This window comes from Babylonia areolata, chromosome 18 (genome assembly GCF_041734735.1).
Source record: "Babylonia areolata isolate BAREFJ2019XMU chromosome 18, ASM4173473v1, whole genome shotgun sequence".
Taxonomy (NCBI): Eukaryota; Metazoa; Mollusca; class Gastropoda; order Neogastropoda; family Buccinidae; genus Babylonia; species Babylonia areolata.
The window spans coordinates 49,221,465-49,244,090 of NC_134893.1; the positions used below are offsets into that span (position 1 = coordinate 49,221,465).

The following is a 22,626-nucleotide window of genomic DNA, read 5'->3' on the forward strand; positions in this document are numbered from 1 at the left end:
TGTAAATGGATGGTGAACTGAAGTACTCTCCAAGAAAAGACTTTTCTTTCCGAACTATTCTTTATTTAATCAAAGAATAAGAGGTCACATCAATGATAAAGAATTTTCTTAACAAATGTAAATGTGACAACAGAAACCTGCCACCGTGCATTTTCAAATTTCACAATACAGCAGAATATAAAATCAAATTATAAAATGTGAATACCTTTTTCGTTTTTTCTCCATCACTCAATTTTAGAAACAAATAAAAGTCAATAAAATCAGAGAAAACAAGTGAAGAAAAAAGATAATGTAAACAGTCATACAAAAAACTATTTAAAAAAAAAAAAAGAAAAACAAGAGAGGCAAGACCTTCAAGACTCACTTGTGATACACTTTTAAAAAAATCTAATCGTTAAAATGTGTTCTGTATAAAGCTTTGGGTTAAAAGAAAAAGAAAAAAGAAAAAAAAGTCCTAACGGCAGATTCAAACCCCGCGTGTTCGGGTGAGAAGAAACTGTCTTACCCATTACACTATCATGGCTCCTTCACCGACATTCAAAAATATAACATTTAAACATACTTTTTTAAAGGGCGATAAATCGATTGCAGTATTCGCAGTGAGAACACTGTTTAAATAATATTTTTCTGGTGTATCTTTGGCATTCAAAAAATCTTTAATGGCAATTAAAAATTCTTTTTAAGTCCGCGGTAAAGGAGACGTGGCTATCGTCCCAATCACGCTGCAACATTTAGCCGTTTTCTCTGGATCTAGATAGATGTACAAGTTTAGTTGCACCCGGTTGACACAGCCGATTCAATTTCTCTTTTATGTTCATTCTAGTTTTACAGTTTTAAAGTTGATATGAAAATTGAGTATTTGGTTAAACTAATAACATGTAGAGCCAAGTACAAGTACTTCTAAACGTCGTATGAAGTGAAAAGGACTTCATTTTGAGAAAAGTCAAGACCGGAAATTTTTACATTTCATCAATTCAAGGGTATTAACTCCTAACTCTCATGGTTTATTATTTTTAACTGTGAATTCCGACTGATTCTGTGGATATTTTTATGGCAGTTTGAGGCATAATCCAGTAAGTGATGAGGCGTTCACAAATCTTTCTCAGAACAAATATTTAACGGTCTCCTTCTCCAACTTTCCATCACATGTTATCGTGTATTGTCGATTGAATATAGGATTGAACGGGTAGGTCAACAACTTGAAGCAAAATGGCGTCGTTCACGTTCGTGAAGAATATGAGCACGCGCTTTGAATATGTATAAATATGTGTACGCAACTGATTTTTGCCCATGACCTTCAGGGCTCAGCCAATAGATCTATAAAGTCTACTCGTCGTATTGATTTTAGTATTTTTCGAAAAAGACCACTTGGGCGAATGAACATAGTGAAAGCCCAGTATACTGAGAGTAAAACAGACAAGCTTCTTAATGTATTGAGTGTAATTTCAAAATGTAATGTTTAAGATGACAAAGATCAGTTTAAAGCAAATTAAGCCCCCTAACATTAATTACAGATTAATTTCCCTTTTTTCTATCTGCACCAAAGACATGCAAAATAAATATAACTTCCATGCTTAGCAAAAGAAATTCCTGTTTGAACAAAAAATGATAAAAATGACTGTTATTGTTGTTGTGTCAGAATATCAGATCAAAGTGCCAAGTTTAGAGAATTAAAAAAATATATACATATAACAGTAAATTCAGTTTGCATATAATTTGGCTTCTTTTTTAATTTTTTTGTGTGTGCCCATCCCAGAGGTGCAATATTGTTTTAAACAAGATGACTGGAAAGAACTGAATTTTTCCTATTTTTATGCCAAATTTGGTGTCAACCGACAAAGTATTTGCAGAGAAATTGGCAATGTTAAAGTTTACCACGGACACACACACACACATCCACACACACACACACAACCGAACACTGGGTTAAAACATAGACTCACTTTGTTTATACAAGTGAGTCAAAAAAGGAAAGCATAAACAGCCATACAAAAAAACTATTAAAAAAACTTTCTCTATTTTGCTACCATTTCAGTACCAGTATCCCTAACTCCACTCATCTCAGTTCCGTCATACACAGCCACAATCAGGGTTTGTTCTTTCATATCTTTTTTGTGTGTGTCAGCAGTCCACAGGTCACTGTCAATGTTAGGTCGCCATGTGGCGCTAATTGTGCCAGAAGAGGCCCTGCACTGCTGCTGAGTCACTGCAGAAGTGTTAACTGATATACATTTACTTGCAGGCAAGTATTTCCATGCATCTCAATCTAGAGTGTATTATCCAAGCTGTTTCAAAATCAGTGCACAAGGTTTAAATTAATTATCTTGAAATTTCTGGAATTTAAAAAAGGCACATTATTGTTGTTGCTACTGTACACTGTATAAGATGGATACATTTTAAGTGACAAACCATAGCACTTCACGGCTATTGATGAGGTTTTTAAACAAAGAAAAACAATCCTAAATAATGCCAGTTTTGTAACAGCTTGAATATATAAAATCTGTTAATCTTCAAATAGTTCCTCAATGATGAGCTCTGGAATGAAAGCAAAAGTATACGATACTGTATTACCTGTGGCTGTAGCTGTGAAAATAAAAAAATATATAAAGCTGCCACTGGGTTATTCCTCCTCTCCCTCAGCTTTGAGGAGGTGGGGAGACTTGCTGGAACTTGTTCCAGATGTGCTGGCAGCCTGGTTCTGTCAGTACTTTGTTCAACTGATTATTCTTCACCAGCTGAAGACTCCTGAGGGCAGAGACAGAGGGGATTATTTGATGACAGAGTGTGTGTGTGTGTGTGTGTGTGTGTGTGTGTGTGTGTTTGTGTGTGTGTGTGTGAGTGCATGGATGCATATTTCACAATACTGTGAGACACACCGGGATGACACAGAAGAGTGTGTGTGTACACATGAATGTGTCTGACTACAAAATAGATAAAAGGAAAATTAAAATAAAAAGGCCAGTTTGGGTTCACAATATTATCACATCAATCAAGAGAGAAGACAGAAAAATGAGACAGAGAGGGAGAGGAACAGTGAGACAGAGACAAAGAAAACTAGACAAACACAAAGATAAAACTAAAAGGCCTTCAACACTCGTGTGTAATACCCATTTACACCAACACAGCATTTATGAGCCAAGGCCTAAGTGCCGGGTTACGCTGCTGGTCAGGCATCTGCTTAGCAGATATCATGCACCACATAGGTGTTGTTGTTTTTTTTCTCAAACAGTTGTTGCCTTGACCGTTCACTTTTCAAAGGGTTTATATAGTGGCTACAACCAATCATTGTATGAGCTGATGAAAACTGGATGAAAAAAAACATCTACAGTATTCAGCTGAAAAAAAGGCTCATGTTTATCTTTACCATGGCTGCATACAGACAGAAACAGAATCTAAACAGGGTGATTACAGTTTCTTTTTGTTCGCATACACAAGTTTAAAAAAAGTCTTACACTACTGCCTATGTTCCTTTAAGGGTGGAATTTTTTCCAATCTCCAAAGTCAACATGTATAGACACCTGCTGGTGCCTGATCCCCCTTCATGTATGTGTAAGCATGCAGAAAATCAAACACCTAAGTAAAGATTTCATAATGCACATCAGTGCTGGGTGGATTATGGAAACAGGGATGTACCCAGCATAGACATTCCTGAAAACAGAGCTTTGTTGCCTACTTGGAAGGGTAAAGAAAATCATACAGGTAGAATCCCACTCATAGATGTGAGTGAACATGGGAACTGCAGCCCACAAACAAAGGACAAGATGACGAAGAAGCTGCGAATGTTCCCAACAGAGCATCACACTCACCTGCCAGCTTTGCGCCATGTCTGATCCACATCCAGGCTCAGCAGCTGGCAATCCTCAACTGCATTTCTGTCCCACGAGTCCCATGGCAACCACAATGAATGCTGGATGGACACAACTTGAGAGTTTGAATGTACTGTCTTATTTAAAGAAAAAAATCTTTTTGTCACTATAGATTTCAGGCTGCTTTCCCTGAGGAATAGTGCAGTGCTACCTTTTTTTCTTTCTTTTCTGTCTGCAAGTGGATTTGTTTCAGTATCAAAGTGGATTTTTCTACAGAATTTTGCCAGGGACAACCCTTTTGTTACCGTGGGTTCTTTATGTGTGCTTGCTTGCTGTACATGGGACGGGACCTCAGTTTATTGTCTCATCCAAATGGGCATAGGCTGTGTCATGTTGACACCTTTCTTTCACAGGGACAAGGCTGAATGGAGAGTTGGTGCAGGAAGGTGGGCTCAGGCTGGACAAAGGGTCATACACAAGAATAGAATAGAATTGAATATGTCTTTATTACCAAGTGTAGTGGGTCAAGGAACATTGGGGGGGATGTTACTTAAAAAGGTAAGAAACATAAATCAAAAATCATATATGCAAAGATACAGCAGAATTTGTAAAGGTAAGAGGTTAGCTAATTATCAATCCTAGAAATTTAAACCCTGAAACATACTAAAACCACATGAAGTAAAACATTGTGAAATGAAAATGAAAGAGGTAGCTCAGGCATTTGTTAAAACTGACAATGTAGGTACTTTCAAGCACCCTGAGCACCTCTTCAAATTCCTTCCTTTATCAGGACATCAACTTTGGCTTGGTGTGGATGTTGGAGTTTAGTTTGTGATAGTGCTTGCAGAATGAAAGTTGTTTCTGTCCATTCACTAAGCTTTATTTCTACAATTGTTGTTTCTGTTACTACTGATAATTACAAAGTAGCGCGACCAGCCGCCGTGGCGAAGTAGTTAGCGTCGCGGACTGATGGCTGGGAGGACGCGGGTTCGAATCCCAGCGGAGGTGGGTTTTTCGGCCCGTGGCCGGCTCCTACCCAGAGTTGAGTGTGCTGTGGGCTTAAATGGGGAGACTGGGACCACACAGTCGAGTGTCATCCATTTCAAGGATGCGTCTTTGGGTGTGTTGCTCTAATTACCTGACCAACACTGCAAGTTTCTGTATCTCTCGGGCCTGGTTAATGCTGGGATATCATTATGACAGGAAGCATAGAGTACAGCCTTGTCATGCAGTCCCAAACCAAAATGGACCTCCACAGCAACATTGTCATTCTCCTCCTCCTTCATCATCATCAATATAAATAAAACAGTCTCAAAATCTGTGGCATTTCATGCCCTGCTCTCATGACCTCAGTTTCGATACCCCTCCACTTCTGATTTTGGGTTGAGTCCTGTCAATGTCTTCAGCGTCAGCAGATTCATGGGGTCTGTTGTTTGAGGGATGTGGTGGCGGTCACCACTCTGGGAATGACGCTCACTCAGTTTGGCTCTGCAACTAAGCCATTATTGTCGTTAGTAGGGGGCTTAGTAGGTGGTGTCCTAAGTACACTGAATCAGAACAGGCACCACTGAACACCACCGAAGTGACTCAGCAGTAGTGCAAGGTCTCCTCTGGTGTGTGACCTCCTGGCGACCTAATTTCGATGGTTCCCTGCAGACTGCCAATGCTGGAACTGTGACGGACGAACCCGGTTGTGGTCGTGTATGGGGGAATCTAAATGAGCGGCGTGGGAGTAATGCCACTGAAATGGTGCAGATGATGGAGCAGCAAAAAAAAAAAAAATAAAAAAAAAATAAAAAAAATTACAAAGCAATCAAAACAACAATGAAGGAAAACAACTGAAAACTAACCTGTTTATCATAAATAAAGTCATCTGCTTGTTCATTTTCACTTGATGGCGGCCTCTTCACATGATGCACTGGTTTATGCTGTTTGTTGCAAATGTGTTGAACCCACCTGACAAGACAGGGACAGACTGTGAGTGTTAAACATTATTTACAAGTATGAATCTGCACACTGCAACAGCAGGTGCACATATCATTTTGTGCTCTGGTGCGGAGTTTTACATGCAGTGTGCACAGCTTTCATTAAAAAAAAAAACCACGAAGAAACTTTTCATAAACCAAGCAACTTTTCATACACTGAGTGACTGAAAACACGAATAATTCAGTAGGTCACCAAAAAAGAGCTAGTCACATCACCTCTGTTTACCACTCTTTGAGGATGGAACAGTGTGTGTGTGTGTGTGTGTGTGTGTGTGTGTGAATAGAATAGAATAGAATAGAATAGATTTTATTGTCATGAAACCTTAAGGTTTATAAGACACAAGTGCAATGGTAAATGAATGAATAAATGAAAAACACGCAATTAATCAATCAGTTAATGCAGCAAATTGCAGCAGCATTCATAAACAAATTTTCCTAATCTTGTTTGTATATATTCACCATCTGTTAGTATCACCTGACTGGAATATTCCCTGTGTTATTCGAATTTTGAATATCCTTTAAAAACTGTTGCCTTAAGGTTTTATATTTAATACAATGATCAAGAAGATGGATTTCATCTTCCAGAATGTTACACTTGTTGCACAATCTGTCGTCTTGTGGAATATATAAATATCTACCTTTCTCAATCTTTAGGTCATGCGCGCTTATTCTGAGTTTCGTTAAAGCTTGTCTGTGTTTTGTATCTGATATATTTAAAAGATAGGCTTCAGTTTTGTACTCTGCTACAATCATATTGTAAAATTTTAGCTTTAATGTTTTTTTGTCTTTTACCTTTCCATTATTTGATATATTCATTTTCTATTTTTTTTATATACGACGTATTTCAGTCTATGTACGCTGAATGTGAATTGGTTTTTCCAAATGTGATCAAGGCCTATAATTTCGAGTATCTTTCTAACAAATATCAACCATGGGGAAGTTGTATTTTCTTGTTGGTACATGGACTTATATATTTTGTTGATGAGGGAAGTTTCTAGTAATTGAATTGTGTGTGTGTGTGTGTGTGTGTGCATGCATTATGTACAAGTGCACGCACACGTGTGTATGCGTTAGCCAGTGTGTGCCATGTGGCTACACTGGCGTTTGGGCCAATATATGCTTTTTCAGCAAATTATCTTCCAAAATGCTCACCTACTTTGACTTTTTCGCTTCTGTCCCAAACTTCCCTTTGCTGGAGGCTGGTATGTCTTGGAAGGGGGGCACACATTGTCCCTGTGAACCCAGTTCAGTACCTGCTTCACAGCTGTCTGAGACTGTGACGCACTAGGTGCCGGCAATCCCATCTGTCTTTTTGGAAGCAGACGACACTGGGTGCTGAGTCTGTCAGCAGTGTGAGGGCGTGGTTGCTTCTCCTTTAGCTCTGCTCTTGTTCCTGATGGCAGCACTGACAGGTATTCTTTCAGGTCTGCAATGTCCAGAGCTGACAGCCTCCCTTTGGCTGCATTATGTATTCCAGCATATCTCAGCTGGCATGCTATAGAACCCTCAGCAGCGGGAACTGAGGTGGCTGTTTCGCTCAGCAGCAACAAAGGTGGTGAGGTGTGACCATGTGCTGGCCATTCTGTGGCGTTTGCAGCTGGTGTGACAGGTGAAGTCACCATACCTCCAGGTTCTGTGGTTAATGGCACAGGGCTGGTTAACACCTGCTGAGGTTTGTCAGTGGCCACACCTTTGTGCATGTCAGGATATGCGTGGTGTGCTTGTGTTGAAGATGGTTTCAAGACTTTTCCACAGTCCTTGTCAGTCTGTGTCCTGATAAAGGGCTGAGGATGTAAAGGACTGATTAGAGGATGTAAAGCTCTGATAAAGCTCTGTTTACCTTCACGGCTGGAAGGAAACACTGATCCTGGCCCCTGTGAGGAACGCTGCAAAGAACTTGCTGGCCTTTCCTTACGTTGCACAGCTGACAATGCTGGTGCTGTATCCAAACTTTGTCTGACATCAGTTTTCATATGTTCCTTATCAATTTCCTTGGGTACAACATCAGTGTCCCCTACAGTTTGCGTGTCGGTAATCTGTGGACGACTGACCTGTCTGGTGAACAAAGCAGAAGGGGGAACAGGAACAGCATATTGCACTCTACCAGGCTGAGAGGACTCCACAGCCTTTGGGTGTGTCAATGGCAAGTGGGTTGACATGGCACCTGGACTGACCAAGGTTTCAGCAGACTTTGGCCGTGTGGTTGGCACACAGGTTGGTATTTCGTCTGGGCTGATTGAGGGCACAACAGACTCTGCTGGCTGTGTTGATGGCAAGCAGGTTGATGTGATGCTTGGACTGACTGAGGACTCCACAGCCTTTGGCTGTGTCAATGGCATGTGGGTTGACATGGCACCTGGACTGACCAAGGTTTCAGCAGACTTTGGCCGTGTGGTTGGCACACAGGTTGGTATTTCGTCTGGGCTGACTGAGGGCACAACAGACTCTGCTGGCTGTGTTGATGGCAAGCAGGCTGATGTGATGCTTGGACTGATTGTGGACTCCACAGCCTTTGGCTGTGTGGGTTGCAAGTGGGCTGATATGGTGCACTGGTCTGCATGCTCCTCAAGGAACCTGACCCTTTTAACTCCTCTGAGATCTGGGCTTCTGGATGTTGCAGATGATTCTGAACTCTCTTCTACTGTGTCCACAATCTTCATTTGTTTCCGAAGTTTGTTCCTAATTTTCCTGTGTCTGGAACACAAGTCATTTTTCAAATCAACTGATAGAATCCTGCAAGACAATAAAACAGGAGGGTGTGTGAGTGTGAGTGAGTGAGTGAGTGTGTGAGTGAGAGAGTGTGTGTGTGTGTGTGTGTGTGTGTGTGTGTGTGTGTGTGTGTGTGTGAATGAAACCAATCACAGCTTACTCAAGGCACAATAACCAAATCACAGAAGCCAGCTGACTTCGCATAAATGAAACCTTACCAACAAATTGCAACAACACACGCACAAACACAGAGACAAATATGAACACTTTCACAATTGATCGCTTTCCCTTGCCTTAATGCAGCATAACTGGTTCAACTGTTCTGAAACAAAATCAACTTTTCAATGTGTTCTTTTTTCATATTGTTTGTGCATTATTCTATGGAAATGGCTGGGGCCACAAGCATGTGTGTGTGTGTGAGTGAGCCCGAAAACAACCAGGAGGGGATTTTTTTTATCACAAAGGTACAAACAGAAGTAAAGGAGAAGTATTTTTTGTTGGAAGACTTTTTACTGGTAAAGTAAACTTAGAAATATTGCACAAAATAGCATCGCAATTATCTGAGCCTAACACAGGGAATATGACTTCCTTCTTTTTCACTGTGTATAAATGGTAAAATAACAATGAGGGAATAAAGCATAAGAGGTCAAGAAACAGGTATTCAAAAAAAAAAAAAAAAAAAAAAAAAAAAAAAAAAAAACAGAGAGAAAAGGAAGAAAAGTATCATACACAAAAAATTGTATTCAGAGAATCTGTAGGTGCTTACAAAGCAAAATTAGCTACTCATTTTATGTTACGTGTTATGAAACAAACTTTAAGGATGATTTTTTTTGGTAGCATTCGTTATGGTGGAGCTGAGTTTGCCCTTTTCGTAAACTGGTGGAATACATAAAAAAAAACAACATGTGGATGTTTTTTATTTGTGCTGCTGGTTTTCTAAACATTAACTTCAGTGTGAGCACACACACTCCCAGTAAGTTCACTAGTAAATAGTTAACTGGTAAAGTAGGTAAGGTCAAGGAAGAGTGGAGAGTTTACTGAGCTGCCTGCCAGCTGGTTCCATTTAAATACTACCATTCAACCATGTTTGTTTACACTTTTCTGAAGCATATGCTATCAAAATACATACAGAATGTCCTTTCGCATATCAGCAAGGTGCTTTGCTTTCGCATAATTCTTTTTTGTTGTTATCTCTTTGTCTGCAGCCTGTCACCAAACAATATGCAGACAACAGCACATAACACAATCCTACACAGATACCTCCTTGTCTCAAACTCCGCAAGACATTTTCCTCTTGCTTAATTCTTCTTCTTCGTTTGTGGGCTGTTGCCAAGTTCACTGCTAAGCACTAGTGGGCTTTTACATGCATGACTGTTCTTACCATGCAGTGCAGGCGGCCGTACTTACGTCTCTATGATGGCTAGCACCAGTTCCAGTTCCACTGGGCGGATGCTCTGCATGACGTCCATGTTTTGCAGACTGTTGCCGAAGGCGGCCACGTCTCGCTTCCTGCTCCCCAGCCGGTGCATATCCTTGCGCACCTCTTCCAGAATGTGGCTGATTTTCACTGACAGCGCCACCATGCAGCAGTCACAATGGCCCCAAGTGGTGAAATAAACATACAGGGAGAGAGAGACAGAGAGAAAGAGGGGATGAAAAACAAATGAAGGCAGAACTTGAAGCAAAACATCAAACTTGACAACATCACTAGAAACTTTTGAACGAGGCAAACAGTGCTAAGAAGTAAACAACAAACAAGTCCAGCACCTTTTTCTCTCCTAAACAAAACAAAGACCTATCTGTGCATTGGTTTATGTGAAGGTCAGGCATCTGCTGCTGCTTTTTTTTTTTTAAAACAGCAGACTTGGTGCAACTTATATGGATCTGTCCATACACTCTGACACCTCTTTGAAATGAAACTGAGACTGGTAAGACATGATTTCAAACCATTTCTCTCATTCCTCATTCAAGCTGACAGGAAACTGAGCAGCAAACAGCTTGAAGTTGGGTGTCTTTATCTGAAGTCAGTTTACTATAAAAAAAAAAAAATAAAAAAAAATCACACACTGATTGACAACTTACCAGATAAGGCTTTCTTGATAAACATGTCAGAATAACTATTGCCAAGCAGGCTCATCTTGTGCTGCAGTATGTAGGCCATCTTCATCAGGAGCACCACTTGTTCCTGTGTTCACAGCAAATTAGTGGTAACCTGAATGAACAAGACTTGCTAGCAGCACCATCAAAGCAAACAATAAACTGAATGTACATGATTGGCTAGCCGCACCGTTGAAGTAAGCCAGCAGTAATCTGTCTCAGCATTCATGACTGAATGTACATAATCAACTAGCAGCACCATCAAAAAAAGAGAGTTAAGGCCTTCAAGACTCACTTGTTATACACTTAAAAAAAAAAAATCTAAATTAAAATGTGTGCTGTATTTGTTATTATAAAGCTTCGGGTTAAAAGAAAAAGAAAAAAAGTCCTAACGGCAGATTCGAACCCCCATGTGTTCGGGTGAGAAGAAACTGTCTTACCCATTACACAATTGTGGCTCCTCAACTAACGTTCAAAAATTTAATATTTAAACATGCTTTTTTAAAGGGCGATTAATCGATTGCGGTATTCGCAGTGAGAACGCTGTTTAAATCATATTGTTCTGGTGTATCTTGGGCATTCAAAAAATCTTTAAGGGCAATTAAAAATTCTTTTTAAGTCCGCGGTAAAGGAGACGTGGCTATTGCCGCAATCACACTGTAACATTTAGCCATTTTGTCTGGATCTAGATAGATGTACAAGTTTAGTTACACCCGGTTGACACGGTCGATTCAATTTCTCTTTTATGTTCATTCTAGTTTTATAGTTTTAAAGTTGATATGAAAATTGAGTATTTTGTTAAACTAATAACATGTAGAGCCAAGTACAAGTGCTTCTAAACGTCGTTTGAAGTGAAAAGGACTTCATTTTGAGAAAAGTCAAGACTGGAAATTTTTACGTTTTATCAATTTAAGGGTATTAACTCTCATGGTTTATTATTTTTAACTGTGAATTCCGACTGATTCTGTGGATATTTTTATGGCAGTTTGAGGCATAATCCAGTAAGTGATGAGGCGTTCACAAATCTTAGAACAAATATTTAACGGTCTCCTTCTCCAACTTTCCATCACATGTTATCGTGTATTGTCGATTGAATGTTGGATTGAAAACGCAGGTCAACAACTTGAAACAAAATGGCGTTGTTCGCGTTCGTGAAGAATATGAGCACGCGCTTTGAATATGTATAAATATGTGTACACAATTGATTTTTGCCCATGACCTTCAGGGCTCAGCCAATAGATCTATAAAGTCCACTCGTTGTACTGATTTTAGTATTTTCCGAAAAACACCACTTGGGTGAATGAACATAGTGAAAGCCCTGTACACTGAGAGTAAAACACACAAGCTTTTTATGTATCGAGTATAATTTCAAAATGTAATGTTTAAGATGAGAAAGATCAGTTTAAAGCAAATTAAGCCCCCTAGCATTAATTACAGATTAATTTCCCTTTTTTACTATCTGCACCAAAGACATGCAAAATAAATATAACTTCCATGCTTAGTAAAAGAAGTTCCTGTTTGAACAAAAAATGATAAAAATGACCGCTCTTGTTGTTGTGTCAGAATATCAGATCAAAGTGCCAAATTCAGAGAAAAAAATATATAAATATAACAGTAAATTCAGTTTGCATATAATTTGGCTTCTTTTTAATTTATTATAATTTTTTTTGTGCCCATCCCGGAGGTGCAATATTGTTTTAAACAAGATGACTGGAAAGAACTGAATTTTTCCTATTTTTATGCCAAATTTGGTGTCAACCGACAAAATATTTGCAGAGAAAATGGCTATGTTAAAGTTTACCACGGACACACAGACACAGACACACACACACAGACAACCGAACACCAGGTTAAAACACAGACTCACTTTGTTTACACAAGTGAGTCAATAAACCAGCAGTAATCTGAATACACAAAATTAGCTAGCAGCACCGTCAAAATAGACCAGCAGTTATCTGAACACAATGATACCTAGCAGCACAATTAAAGTAAATATGACTACCCAGCAGCAGTGTAAGCAAACCAGCAGTAATCTGAATACACATAAATAGCTAGCAGCACCATCAAAATAAACTGCAAGAATAAACATGCAAGCGCCTATGCCTGGTGGTTCCAGACTTTCCCAGCATCCCAGAACAAAGAATGCGAGCACAGAGAGAGTGCAGATTGCCAGCAGCCTTCCTCCCTCCTTACACCTGTCAGAGTACTAACCATGTTCTTGAAGTGTAGCCTCAGCAGAAAACAGTACCTTGTAAACTAATTCTACATGAGTTGAGTGTATGTCAGTTTGAATGTAAACATACAAACATGACATAAACCAGCAGTATTCTAAATAAACATGATTAGCTGGCAGCACCGTCGAAATAAACCAGCAGAACACAATGACAACTTAGCAGCACAATCAACACAAACAAGCAGCAATGTGAAAGAACATGACTGGCTAGCAGTACTGTCAGGCTAGCCAGAGTACTTCAAATTACCAAAACAGAAAACCTATGTCAAAATGAACGAAGCAACACGAGTTGCCCTTATGGCAACAGAAAGAAATACAAACATAAAGAGAACGGAAGACAAACAGAACAAAAAAAAGAAAGAAAGAGAATGACAGAAAAGCAGAAAGAAAAAAGAAAGATATGGACTGGCAAGACTGTCCTTTTTGGAATACCAACAAACATTTCACATAGTCACACAATGGATGAAAACAATAAATATCTAATAAAATAATAAAAAAATTGTAGTGAAAGCAAATAATAATACAAAGTGCATATTTTGATTCCAATCAAACAAAAAAGCCAAAGTTTATAAATTATACAACATTTCTCCCTCTCTTCTCCCTGTTTTGTACACAGAGATGCATACGCCAAGCATGAGAGTACATATGAACATACACCCTTTACATAGACATATGCACAAACACATACAGATAATGATCACCATAATTACCACTGTAATCATCAATGTTTATATCTGTGACCATTATTCAGTGACAACAGTGAAGAAGAAAATAAACTGATATTTTGCAGATACAGTTTCAGGAATCATCACCACATATCAGACTGTGGTAATCAGGTAATACAATCTTTATGTTCTTCTGACAATAATAAAAGCTTCTCTACCCTATGATTAATAGCACTATCACTCCCCTATCCCAACAATAGCGGGTTACCATGTATTCATGGACGGTGATGATGCCGTCATCAAAGGCATCCCTGGCTATGCCGAGCTCCTCAACCCAGTCTTTGGGCAGTGTGACAGCAGTGTCCACTTCTTCTTCCTGAAACATGACACAGGTTCAGATCACCTCCACAGCGGTAGCTGGAGTCAGAATCTGACAGTCCTGCTGCGTACTGGGAGCAAATTTACAATCTGGTGGAATGAAGAATTCGGAAAATCCTAATTGTATGTCTCATCCTACTGTAGTCTTGCTGGGGTTTTTTGTTTGTTTGTTTGTTTGTTTTTGGTGTGTGTGTGTGTGTGCGTGTGTGTGTGTGTGTTTGTGGGTGATTAACTGTATCACAGGTTAAAAAAAAATCTACTGGGAAATACAATTTGTGTTTGCTGACTTTGTGCACTAAAAGCATGAGTAAAACAACCAACCATGTTGAATAACCTTATGTGGGGAACGCTCTCCCATCTCACTGAACTGAAGCAATGTGGAAAAAGAGTGAAACATCTTTGCCACCTCACCGAAGTGTAAGGTTCAACCCCAAGCAAGGCATCCAAGCTCTGTTCAAGGACTTCTGCCTCCTTTTCCTCTGCTGGAGTTTCCTCCTCCTTTTCCTTGATTGCCTGCAGACTGTGAACTTTCGCCCCTCGTCTAATGGACACACACACACACACACACACACATCCATGTCCATGAAGAAACATGTGTGCACAAATACACATTTGTATCTCTGGGAAGGGGAAGCATAATAAGGCTGAATATATGTTTACTGAAAAAGATGTTGGTGTTTTATGTATTTGCTCACCTTTTCTTCTGACTTATTTATGTGACCATAGAAAAACACCAGGTATAACTATAAGTCATTTGCATGTTGTGAAAAATAACACATAATCATATTTCCATTCTCTCTTCATTCAGAAGGATTTTCAAGTCATTTATCCCTGTGATGAAATTGGTGCCATCCGTTTCTTCAAAACGTCTCAACCCACTTCCCTTTCACTCCCATTGGCTGATTGTGAAATCAAGTTTTCTGACTGTGTCCTTGACCTTGGCAGTCTTCTTGACAATGATCTCTCCCTGAAACAGCATGTTGCACAAACTTGCCAACTAGCCTACCTCAAGCTAAAATGTATCTGTTCAATTCGTTCACTTCTTACAGAAGAGGCAACCAAGATTCTAGTCTCTTCTTACATCGCGTCTCATCTTGACTGTTGCAACTCTGTTTTCATTGGCTGTCCTCAATATGTCATTCAACCTCTTCAGCACATTCAAAACTCTGCTACTAGGCTTATTCATAAATCATCTAGAAATCAACATTACGCTCCCCAACTTTACAAATTGCGCTGGCTTCCAATTGAACAAAGAATAAAATACAAATGCTCCTGTCTCTGCTTCAAAGTTATCATAGGTTCCACTCCTCAGTATGTATCCAAACTTTTCCATATATACATTCCCTCCAGGACTGTCCAATCCTCTGCTGACACCAGGCTCTTTCAGCTTCCTAATTTCACACTCGAACAGCATGGCCAATGAGCCTTTTATTTCTCAGCAGCTAAGCTCTGGAACTCTCTATCATACTCTCTCCGACACAGTCGGTCCCTGGTGTCTTTCAGGACAGGCCTGAATACATATGACTTCACCCATTACTATGATAAACGCCAATCACTCCCTACCATTTAAGAACATGCTTTTTTCCACCAGGACTGATTACTTGATTGTAATGTGTGTGCATGAGGTATAGAGAATGAAGTGTGGGTGCAGTTGCCTGTGTGTGTAATTGTGTTGTGTTGTGACTCTGAGTGTGTGTGTGTGTGTGTGTGTGTGCGAGCGCGCGCGCGCGTTATGTGTGTGCATGTGTGTGTGATATGCTGTTACTTGTTTTCTTTTTGCATTATACACCATACCATATTATCGTGTTTTTTTCTTCTGAATATTATCATCTATCTATGCATCTATCTACTATTTGTGCAGTTAATATATCTGTTCATTTGTTGGCTACACCATTCCGTAAAAAGAGTGGAATGGATCATACTTACTGTGGAAGCATCCTCAATCTCTCTTGGTTGTAACGCAACCACAGTGACTGATAACTCTGTACCATAATGGCATACTCTTCTTTCTGAAAGAATAGGGAAGGTGAAGACAGACCAGGACATGTGCATTTACCATTCTTTTTTTACAAAATAATGACACCACAGTATACACAAATGATGCAAGACTACAGCAATATGCTCTTCCCAGGAAAGAGCAGCTTCACCTTCACACAAAGAAGATGAGAATAACTTTATGATATCACAAAGAGAAATTGCATCAAGTGTGGCAAAAAACAACTGGACAATCAGCCAGAACACACACATAAACACATGCACGAAAATGACATTCAACATTACCTGATTATACAGGAGCAATAAACACATGTTTTTGAAATAAAACATTTCACATATTCGCTTTAAAAAACATTCCAGTTAATGATCATTACATCGTATTTATCAATATGAATATATCTAAAGACATGTACGTTAACACTCTTCATATTGCACATTCATCCTGCATATTGCACATTCATAATGCACACTGTCATGTATTTTAAGCTAAATAGATTGTTTTAGAAAATTTGTTGTTTTAGAAACTAAAACAAAGTACAACCTATTATGCACACATTTTGACACGCACTCAAATGGAGACGCAGGCACACTTGTATGCACACACACACAAACGCACACACACACACACCCACACACGCACACACACATGCACAAAGTTCTCAAGAATTTAAAAGGTGAATTGAATGTGCAATAAACATCAAGTTGTGTTGAGAGATAAAATACAACACAACACAAAACTAGGATTTTCTAAGCAGGCATGCAGATAAATAAGCTGAGAAACACAGACAGAACTAGCTGGCAAGCAGCCAGAAAGGTAACAAAGTATGATGAAAATATACATGCCTTTTCTTGGAATCCCACAGTAGCTTCCTTCATGTCTTTTAAACCAGTCTGGATGTGTAAACCAGATGGGATGTGAACCATACTCTAAACAGAAAAATAAAATATACATGACACAGTAAAATACTTGAGGAAAAAAAGGAAGCACAATAAAAAAAAATAATAAAAATAAAAAAACCTACTACATGCATCTAAATGTGTAATATCAATGAGAATTTTGAAGCAAGTGCAGTTTTGTTTTTATGTATAATAATCACTGAAATACATTTATCTTTTGGAGATAACTTTCTGCCCAGTATGCCCTCTGGCATGCTGGGCCGAAACCAAGATCTGCCACTCGTCTATTTTGGGCCAGTCTCTGAATCAGTGAATGGTGCCCCAGGTGTGCTTCTGGGTCTTGAGTTCTTCTTCAACTGTTCTGCGCAAGGTGATCTTTGGTCTTCCCCTCTTGCATCTAGTCTCTGGTGTCCAGCAGAGGGCTGCACAGGTGATGTGACTTTGCTCTCTTTGCATGATGTGCCCAGTCCACTTTCACTGCCTTCTCACGGTCTCCTTGTTCTCTTGATTGTCACTGGGCGAGTATTGTTTACTGGAGATGGCACTGGGCCAGAAGATTTGCAGGATTCTTCAGAGGCTTTTCAAATGAAAAATTGAGAACTTTGTTAGGTAACTCACAGTCATCCACAATTCTGAGCCACTGAGCATTTTGGAAAGTAACCATCACTGGTCATGTTCAGTTTGGTGTTGGTGTTTTTTTTGGGGAATGTCAACACATTATTCAGCATTCTAAAGGTGAATCTGGCTTTGCTGTAACCACCTGCTTCTCCATCATGTCTGACAGTGCTGCCCAGGTACACAAAGTCTTCCGTTGTGATTAGTCTTTTCTTTTCCTCTCTCTCACATTTCTCTTACATGAAAAGACAAGAAACCAACTCTGATGATAAAGGAAATATTTTTGATAAAAAAAAATACAGGGGACATTCCATGATTTCTCACACATTGTGAGAAATCGTGGGGGCGCCCCCCACAATTGAGAGAAAACATGGGAGGGGAATGCCCACTATTTCTGGCAATCCAACGATTTCTCTCAAAGTAAGAGAAATCATGGGATTGCAAGAAATCATGGGCTTACATGGGTGCTGTCAAAGACTTTCTTTAAATCTATATAGTCAATGTAGAACTGTCTCTGCCACTCTGTACAATGCTCAGTGATGTTATGCAGGGTAAATATCTGGTCAGCACATCTGTTTCGTTTCCAGAAACCTGCCTACTGGTTCTTAAGCTGCTTTTCTACTGTATCTGAGTATTTTGCATGCAATTGACTTTACAGTCAATGATCCCACACCAGTCCACATCAGTTGTTGCAATTACTCAGGGTGCCCTTTTTTTATCTTCTTTTCTTCCCACATAGCTGTAAAGATTAACTGAAGCATTCTGGCTGCAAGCTACAGGTCTGCTTTTAATAATTCTGCATTGAGGTTGTCTTGTCCAGAGGCTTTTCCGATCTTGAGAGATATGATAGATGAAACGATTTCTTCACTATATGGTGGTTCAATGTCAATATCGATAGCAGTCTCTGCTTCTCAAATGTCTCAGTTGTTGGTGGTGATCTATTCAGAATTTCTGTCCTCGTTTGTCTGTGACATGCGTCAGTGGTTCCATGGTACTTGCCACTTCCAGTGATTGATTCATTTGGAAATCAATGTGGGTGTGTGACCCTGCAACTGAATCAAGGTCAAAGCAATCAATGTCCAGGAAGAGACAGAAACTTATTTATCTGCATGCCTGCTTAGCAAAATCCTAGTTCTGCAGAAAGAGAGAGAGAGAGACAGAGAGAGAGAGATGAAACAAATACCGTAGGCACAGACTCCTTCCTAATACTGCTTTCTTTTGTCCTCTTCTTCAGTTCAACTAAAGTGTTGTGAATAAGGTTCCCAAAATCATGCGTGGCTGAAATGACAAAAGTCAATGGTGATTACAGTGCTCTCTGAACCCACATAACTGATTAATCAGACTACATCAAAATATGGACCATCCAGTGCATATGTTAAAATAAAGCATAAATAAAAAATGTGGATTACTAAAAGAAAAAAAGAAAGAAAAACAAATGAAAAACAAACAAGAAAATCAAGATTCTTCAATACAACGAATCATTTTCCTGTATATGTGCCCAAAATATGTTATAATAATAATTCAAATTATAAAGTGCCTTTCCACGTTTCATATGCTCCGCTGTGCTGCACAATGTAAAAAAACAAAACAATATATACAACATGCCTTTAAATAAACTGAAAAAAACAAAAAAACCCAAGCACAGCTCTGTACAGACAGCCAACAAAAACACTCAAGCACTCATTCATATTCATTCACACACAATCATCACAGTCTAGCTAAAACTCATCACACATATCACACATCACAGAATACACATATGATACTGCAATACTTAAATCCATTATCACATTGCTTGAATCCAGCATCACAATATATAAAAAACCATATCACAACACTTAAAACTACTCTCAATGTCAGAACAGAAAGAACTATATCACAATACTTAAACATCTGCTCCCAACTCATAAAGCCAGTCACATACATCACAATACACCAAAAATGTACATGGTGATCTGAATCTTTGAGATAAAACTCAACGCATAGCTCAGTCTGAAAACTAGTGAGGCAATTATGATAATGCTAACTGTGCAGATTCCGCATATCATTCAAATGTGTGCTTGTTCAGAGACAGATTACATGCACATACGTTGAGTAATCAATGAAAAAAAAAAGTGTAACTTGAACTCACGATGAGGCAGTCTGAATCTGGTGCTAGTGAGACTTCCAAACATACAATACTTGCCTGACTTGATCCTTTTAACAAGATCGTGAATATTCCTTTCAAGGCCAAAGGATTCCTCCTTTGAGAAAAAAAAGAAGAAAAAAAAAAGATGAGTCAATTCATTTTAGCTCAACCAACAATGACGGCTGTCTTAAGGTTGTGAAATTTGTAATTTGATTCTATAATCAAGAACAGACAAAACCAAAAAAGTAGAAACAAACTAACAAAGGAAGAAAGGAACAGAAAACAAGTAGAAGCTGTAGCACTGTATTATGTCAGCTTTACATAATTATTCATAATTTCTGCACTTTCAATAGACACACACAAAAAAATACCTTTAATTTTTAAATAGTGTCCTTCGTTTAAACACAATTTTTTTAAAATGTCTATTTGGTTAGTTTTAAACCTTTTTTCCCTTGTAACACACACACACACATACACAAGGAGGTGCAAATAAAACAGCCAACTTAGCACTCGATTTTTGTGTCTCGTTAAAGGTTATAGGAGTGAGGTAAATCGGTCATGTTATCTCCCTTTACAGGGAGCCTTATCATTTCTCATCAATTTGTTGATTTATAAACACTTCCTAATACACGAGATTACACTTTTTATGTTATTGGACTTCAGAAAGATCATCATACTTTTTAGCTATAATGATATCATTAGGCCAGAAAGCCTATAACTCTTTAAATTAATATTCATGTGAAGGAATTTTGGTGCGCCCTTTGAAATGTACTCTGTTAAAACATACAAAATACCTTCATTTTCCATAATTCAATATTGCTGCTATGGAATTTAGATTGTGCATTCAAATGTAAATGATTAAGCTTTCTTCTCATGTATCGCTTTCCGTGTACACCTATATTAAGTTATAGGCATGCGATGTTACGAAATATCTGACAACAATTCAGTCCCACAAAACTATCACTTCTTTAAACCATTGGAATTTGTCCGTGTTGATTTGAGCAAAATATGTTTTTACAATACCTAGACATTTTTATATCGTGTTTTGCAGATGTTTGCATTTCTGTCATCAATCTGATTCATATCATACATGTATAATTGGCTTGTCGTTTGTTTGAACAAAGTATGTATAATTGGTTTGTAGTTTGTTTAAACAAAGTATTTCATTGCCGATCACAAGTGCCAAAAGCACCGCCAAGAGCTGCCAGCACGAGAGCAGAACACTGAGTTTCCTCCTAAATTTTGACATTAAAAATCTTTACTCTAGAAGCAGATTCTATAGATAATTTTTATTTGGTTGGAAACTCAGGATTTTCAGTTATTCAACTGTTACAATTCAGCTGTTACAATTATATCACATATCGTGACGTATCGATTGTTGTAATGTACAGAAATACCACACAAACTCGTTGAAGATGAAGTTGGTTCATTCAGTGACTTTTTTTTTTTATATATTTATATATATATGTAGCTTTCAACTGCATTAATTTTGTAGAAAATGGTTTCGCTCAAGAAAATGCTCGTCTTTTGCAGTTTTGTGTGATGTGTAATACAAACACAGGTTTGGCCCCTTAAGGCTCGCCAAGGGCCGATTTTGTGGGTTGCTACATGGTACTCGCTTTGCGGTTCAGTGGAACTGAATAAAAGAAATGGGCGAGTGCCAGACAAATTCAAAACTCTTCTGGTCTGGAAGAATGAAGGAATAAAACACCTTCTTCCTGTCTTCACCTTCACACACTCCACCTTACCACCCCATCACAACATTTAAAACTAAATATAGCTAAAATCTTACAAGCTACTGTGGAGCACAACTCTCAAATATGCATGTACTCTTTGAATGTGAGGCTTTGAAGCCCTCTTTACCCAGCTTTTCGGAAAAAAAATGTTTGTAGACGTTGTTGATAACATTGTATTGATGCTAAAAACTTCAGGAAGTTTGATCCAGTCCAGCCAGACATTTGATTTAATCAAGTTTACAGTTAACTTTGTTCTAGGTTCTTGCTCCTTTGTACATTGATCTTTTATTGTTGTTGTTGTTGTTGTCTAGAACACAATATGTGGATAGACATTAAACTGAAGAACACACACACACAGAGGTACACCCTTTCTCTTCCTCTCTCAAGTTACTGACTTTGAAACTGTAGTCAATATCCACAAATACCTCAACATGATCTTGAAAATTCCAACTTCTCAGTTTGTTAATCGCAAAACTCCTCATGTTCTTGAACCTCGCAACTCCAACTCTGATGCTTTTCTGCCATTGTTCCTGTTCTGTCATGCTGGCCATTTTCCTCCCTTCCGTCTGTGATGATGCCAGCAAATGTTTGGTTTTGAAGCACTGGGAATCAAATCCTGTGTTTGCCAGAGACAGTCCGGTCTTTCTGCAATAATCAATACTTTTGCAGGCAAACAAACAAAAAATAAAGAAACTTATTGTTTTGTAGCTGTGAAGAAGACAGGCCTGGTTCCTTCTTTATTTTTTCATTTTATCTCTGTAAACTTCTGAACTCATTATTTTGCCTCAAGCAAATAATCCAATGTGTGTGGTGTGCACTGATTCATTGAATAAAAGGTGTTTCAACTTAAATCTGTTTAATTTCAGTGCTGTCAAACAGGACTCAATTAAACAAACAAACAAACAAAAACATCAGGTCTTAAGTTCATATATTTGACTGATGACTTGAGATAATCACCACTGAAGTTCCACACAATATCAAGATCAAATCATGTTGTACAGCCTAGCTGACTGAAACACACTCACACACACACACACACACACACACACACACACACAGAGAGAGAGAGAGAGAGAGAGAGAATTTAAAACAAAAAGTTAGAAACATTACCCATGTTCAGCTTTCCTTTCAACAGTCATTTTATTTGGTTTCTCTGATGCTGTTCTTTGTGTGTCATCTGCCTGGAAATAAGACACAGAGTAAAGGACTGATTGCCAACTGTTCTAGACTCATCTAAATTATCACATTTTCAATGCACTCGCTTTGCTTATGGATGGTCTGGTGATCCTTGCAAATAATGTGCAAGTGAGCTCTCACCACTGTCAAATATATGCATATATATCTGTCAATAACAAACCAATAAACTCCCTTTTTATCTGTAC

General features: G+C 38.7%; 1 protein-coding gene and 1 long non-coding RNA gene across 2 annotated transcripts; both read right to left on the reverse strand.

Moving 5' to 3' along the window:
• Positions 1–1,606: 1,606 nt before the first annotated feature.
• Positions 1,607–5,752, reverse strand: LOC143292045 (uncharacterized). The gene is made up of 3 exons (XR_013056612.1): positions 5,657–5,752; positions 3,807–3,907; positions 1,607–2,745 (listed from the first exon to the last, which is right to left on the reverse strand). It is a non-coding gene; the product is annotated as an uncharacterized LOC143292045 (long non-coding RNA).
• Positions 5,753–6,939: 1,187 nt separating this feature from the next.
• On the reverse strand, positions 6,940–10,663 carry LOC143292268 (uncharacterized). The gene is made up of 3 exons (XM_076602455.1): positions 10,583–10,663; positions 9,908–10,067; positions 6,940–8,485 (listed from the first exon to the last, which is right to left on the reverse strand). The coding sequence occupies exons 1-3, from the start codon at positions 10,659–10,661 to the stop codon at positions 6,940–6,942; spliced, it is 1,785 nt and encodes a 594-aa protein (XP_076458570.1). The 5' UTR covers positions 10,662–10,663.
• Between the last annotated feature and the right edge of the window lie 11,963 nt (positions 10,664–22,626).

What these genes read in the sequence shown, in the direction of transcription:
- LOC143292268 (XM_076602455.1), bottom strand. Translation starts at nt 10,661, where the DNA reads ATGGCCTACATACTGCAGCACAAGATGAGCCTGCTTGGCAATAGTTAT. An exon ending in TATCAAGAAAGCCTTATCTG is followed by an intron (nt 10,068 to 10,582) that starts GTAAGTTGTCAA and finishes TGGCGCTGTCAG; the next exon opens with TGAAAATCAGCCACATTCTG. An exon ending in GTGCTAGCCATCATAGAGAC is followed by an intron (nt 8,486 to 9,907) that starts GTAAGTACGGCC and finishes CTTGTGTTCCAG; the next exon opens with ACACAGGAAAATTAGGAACA.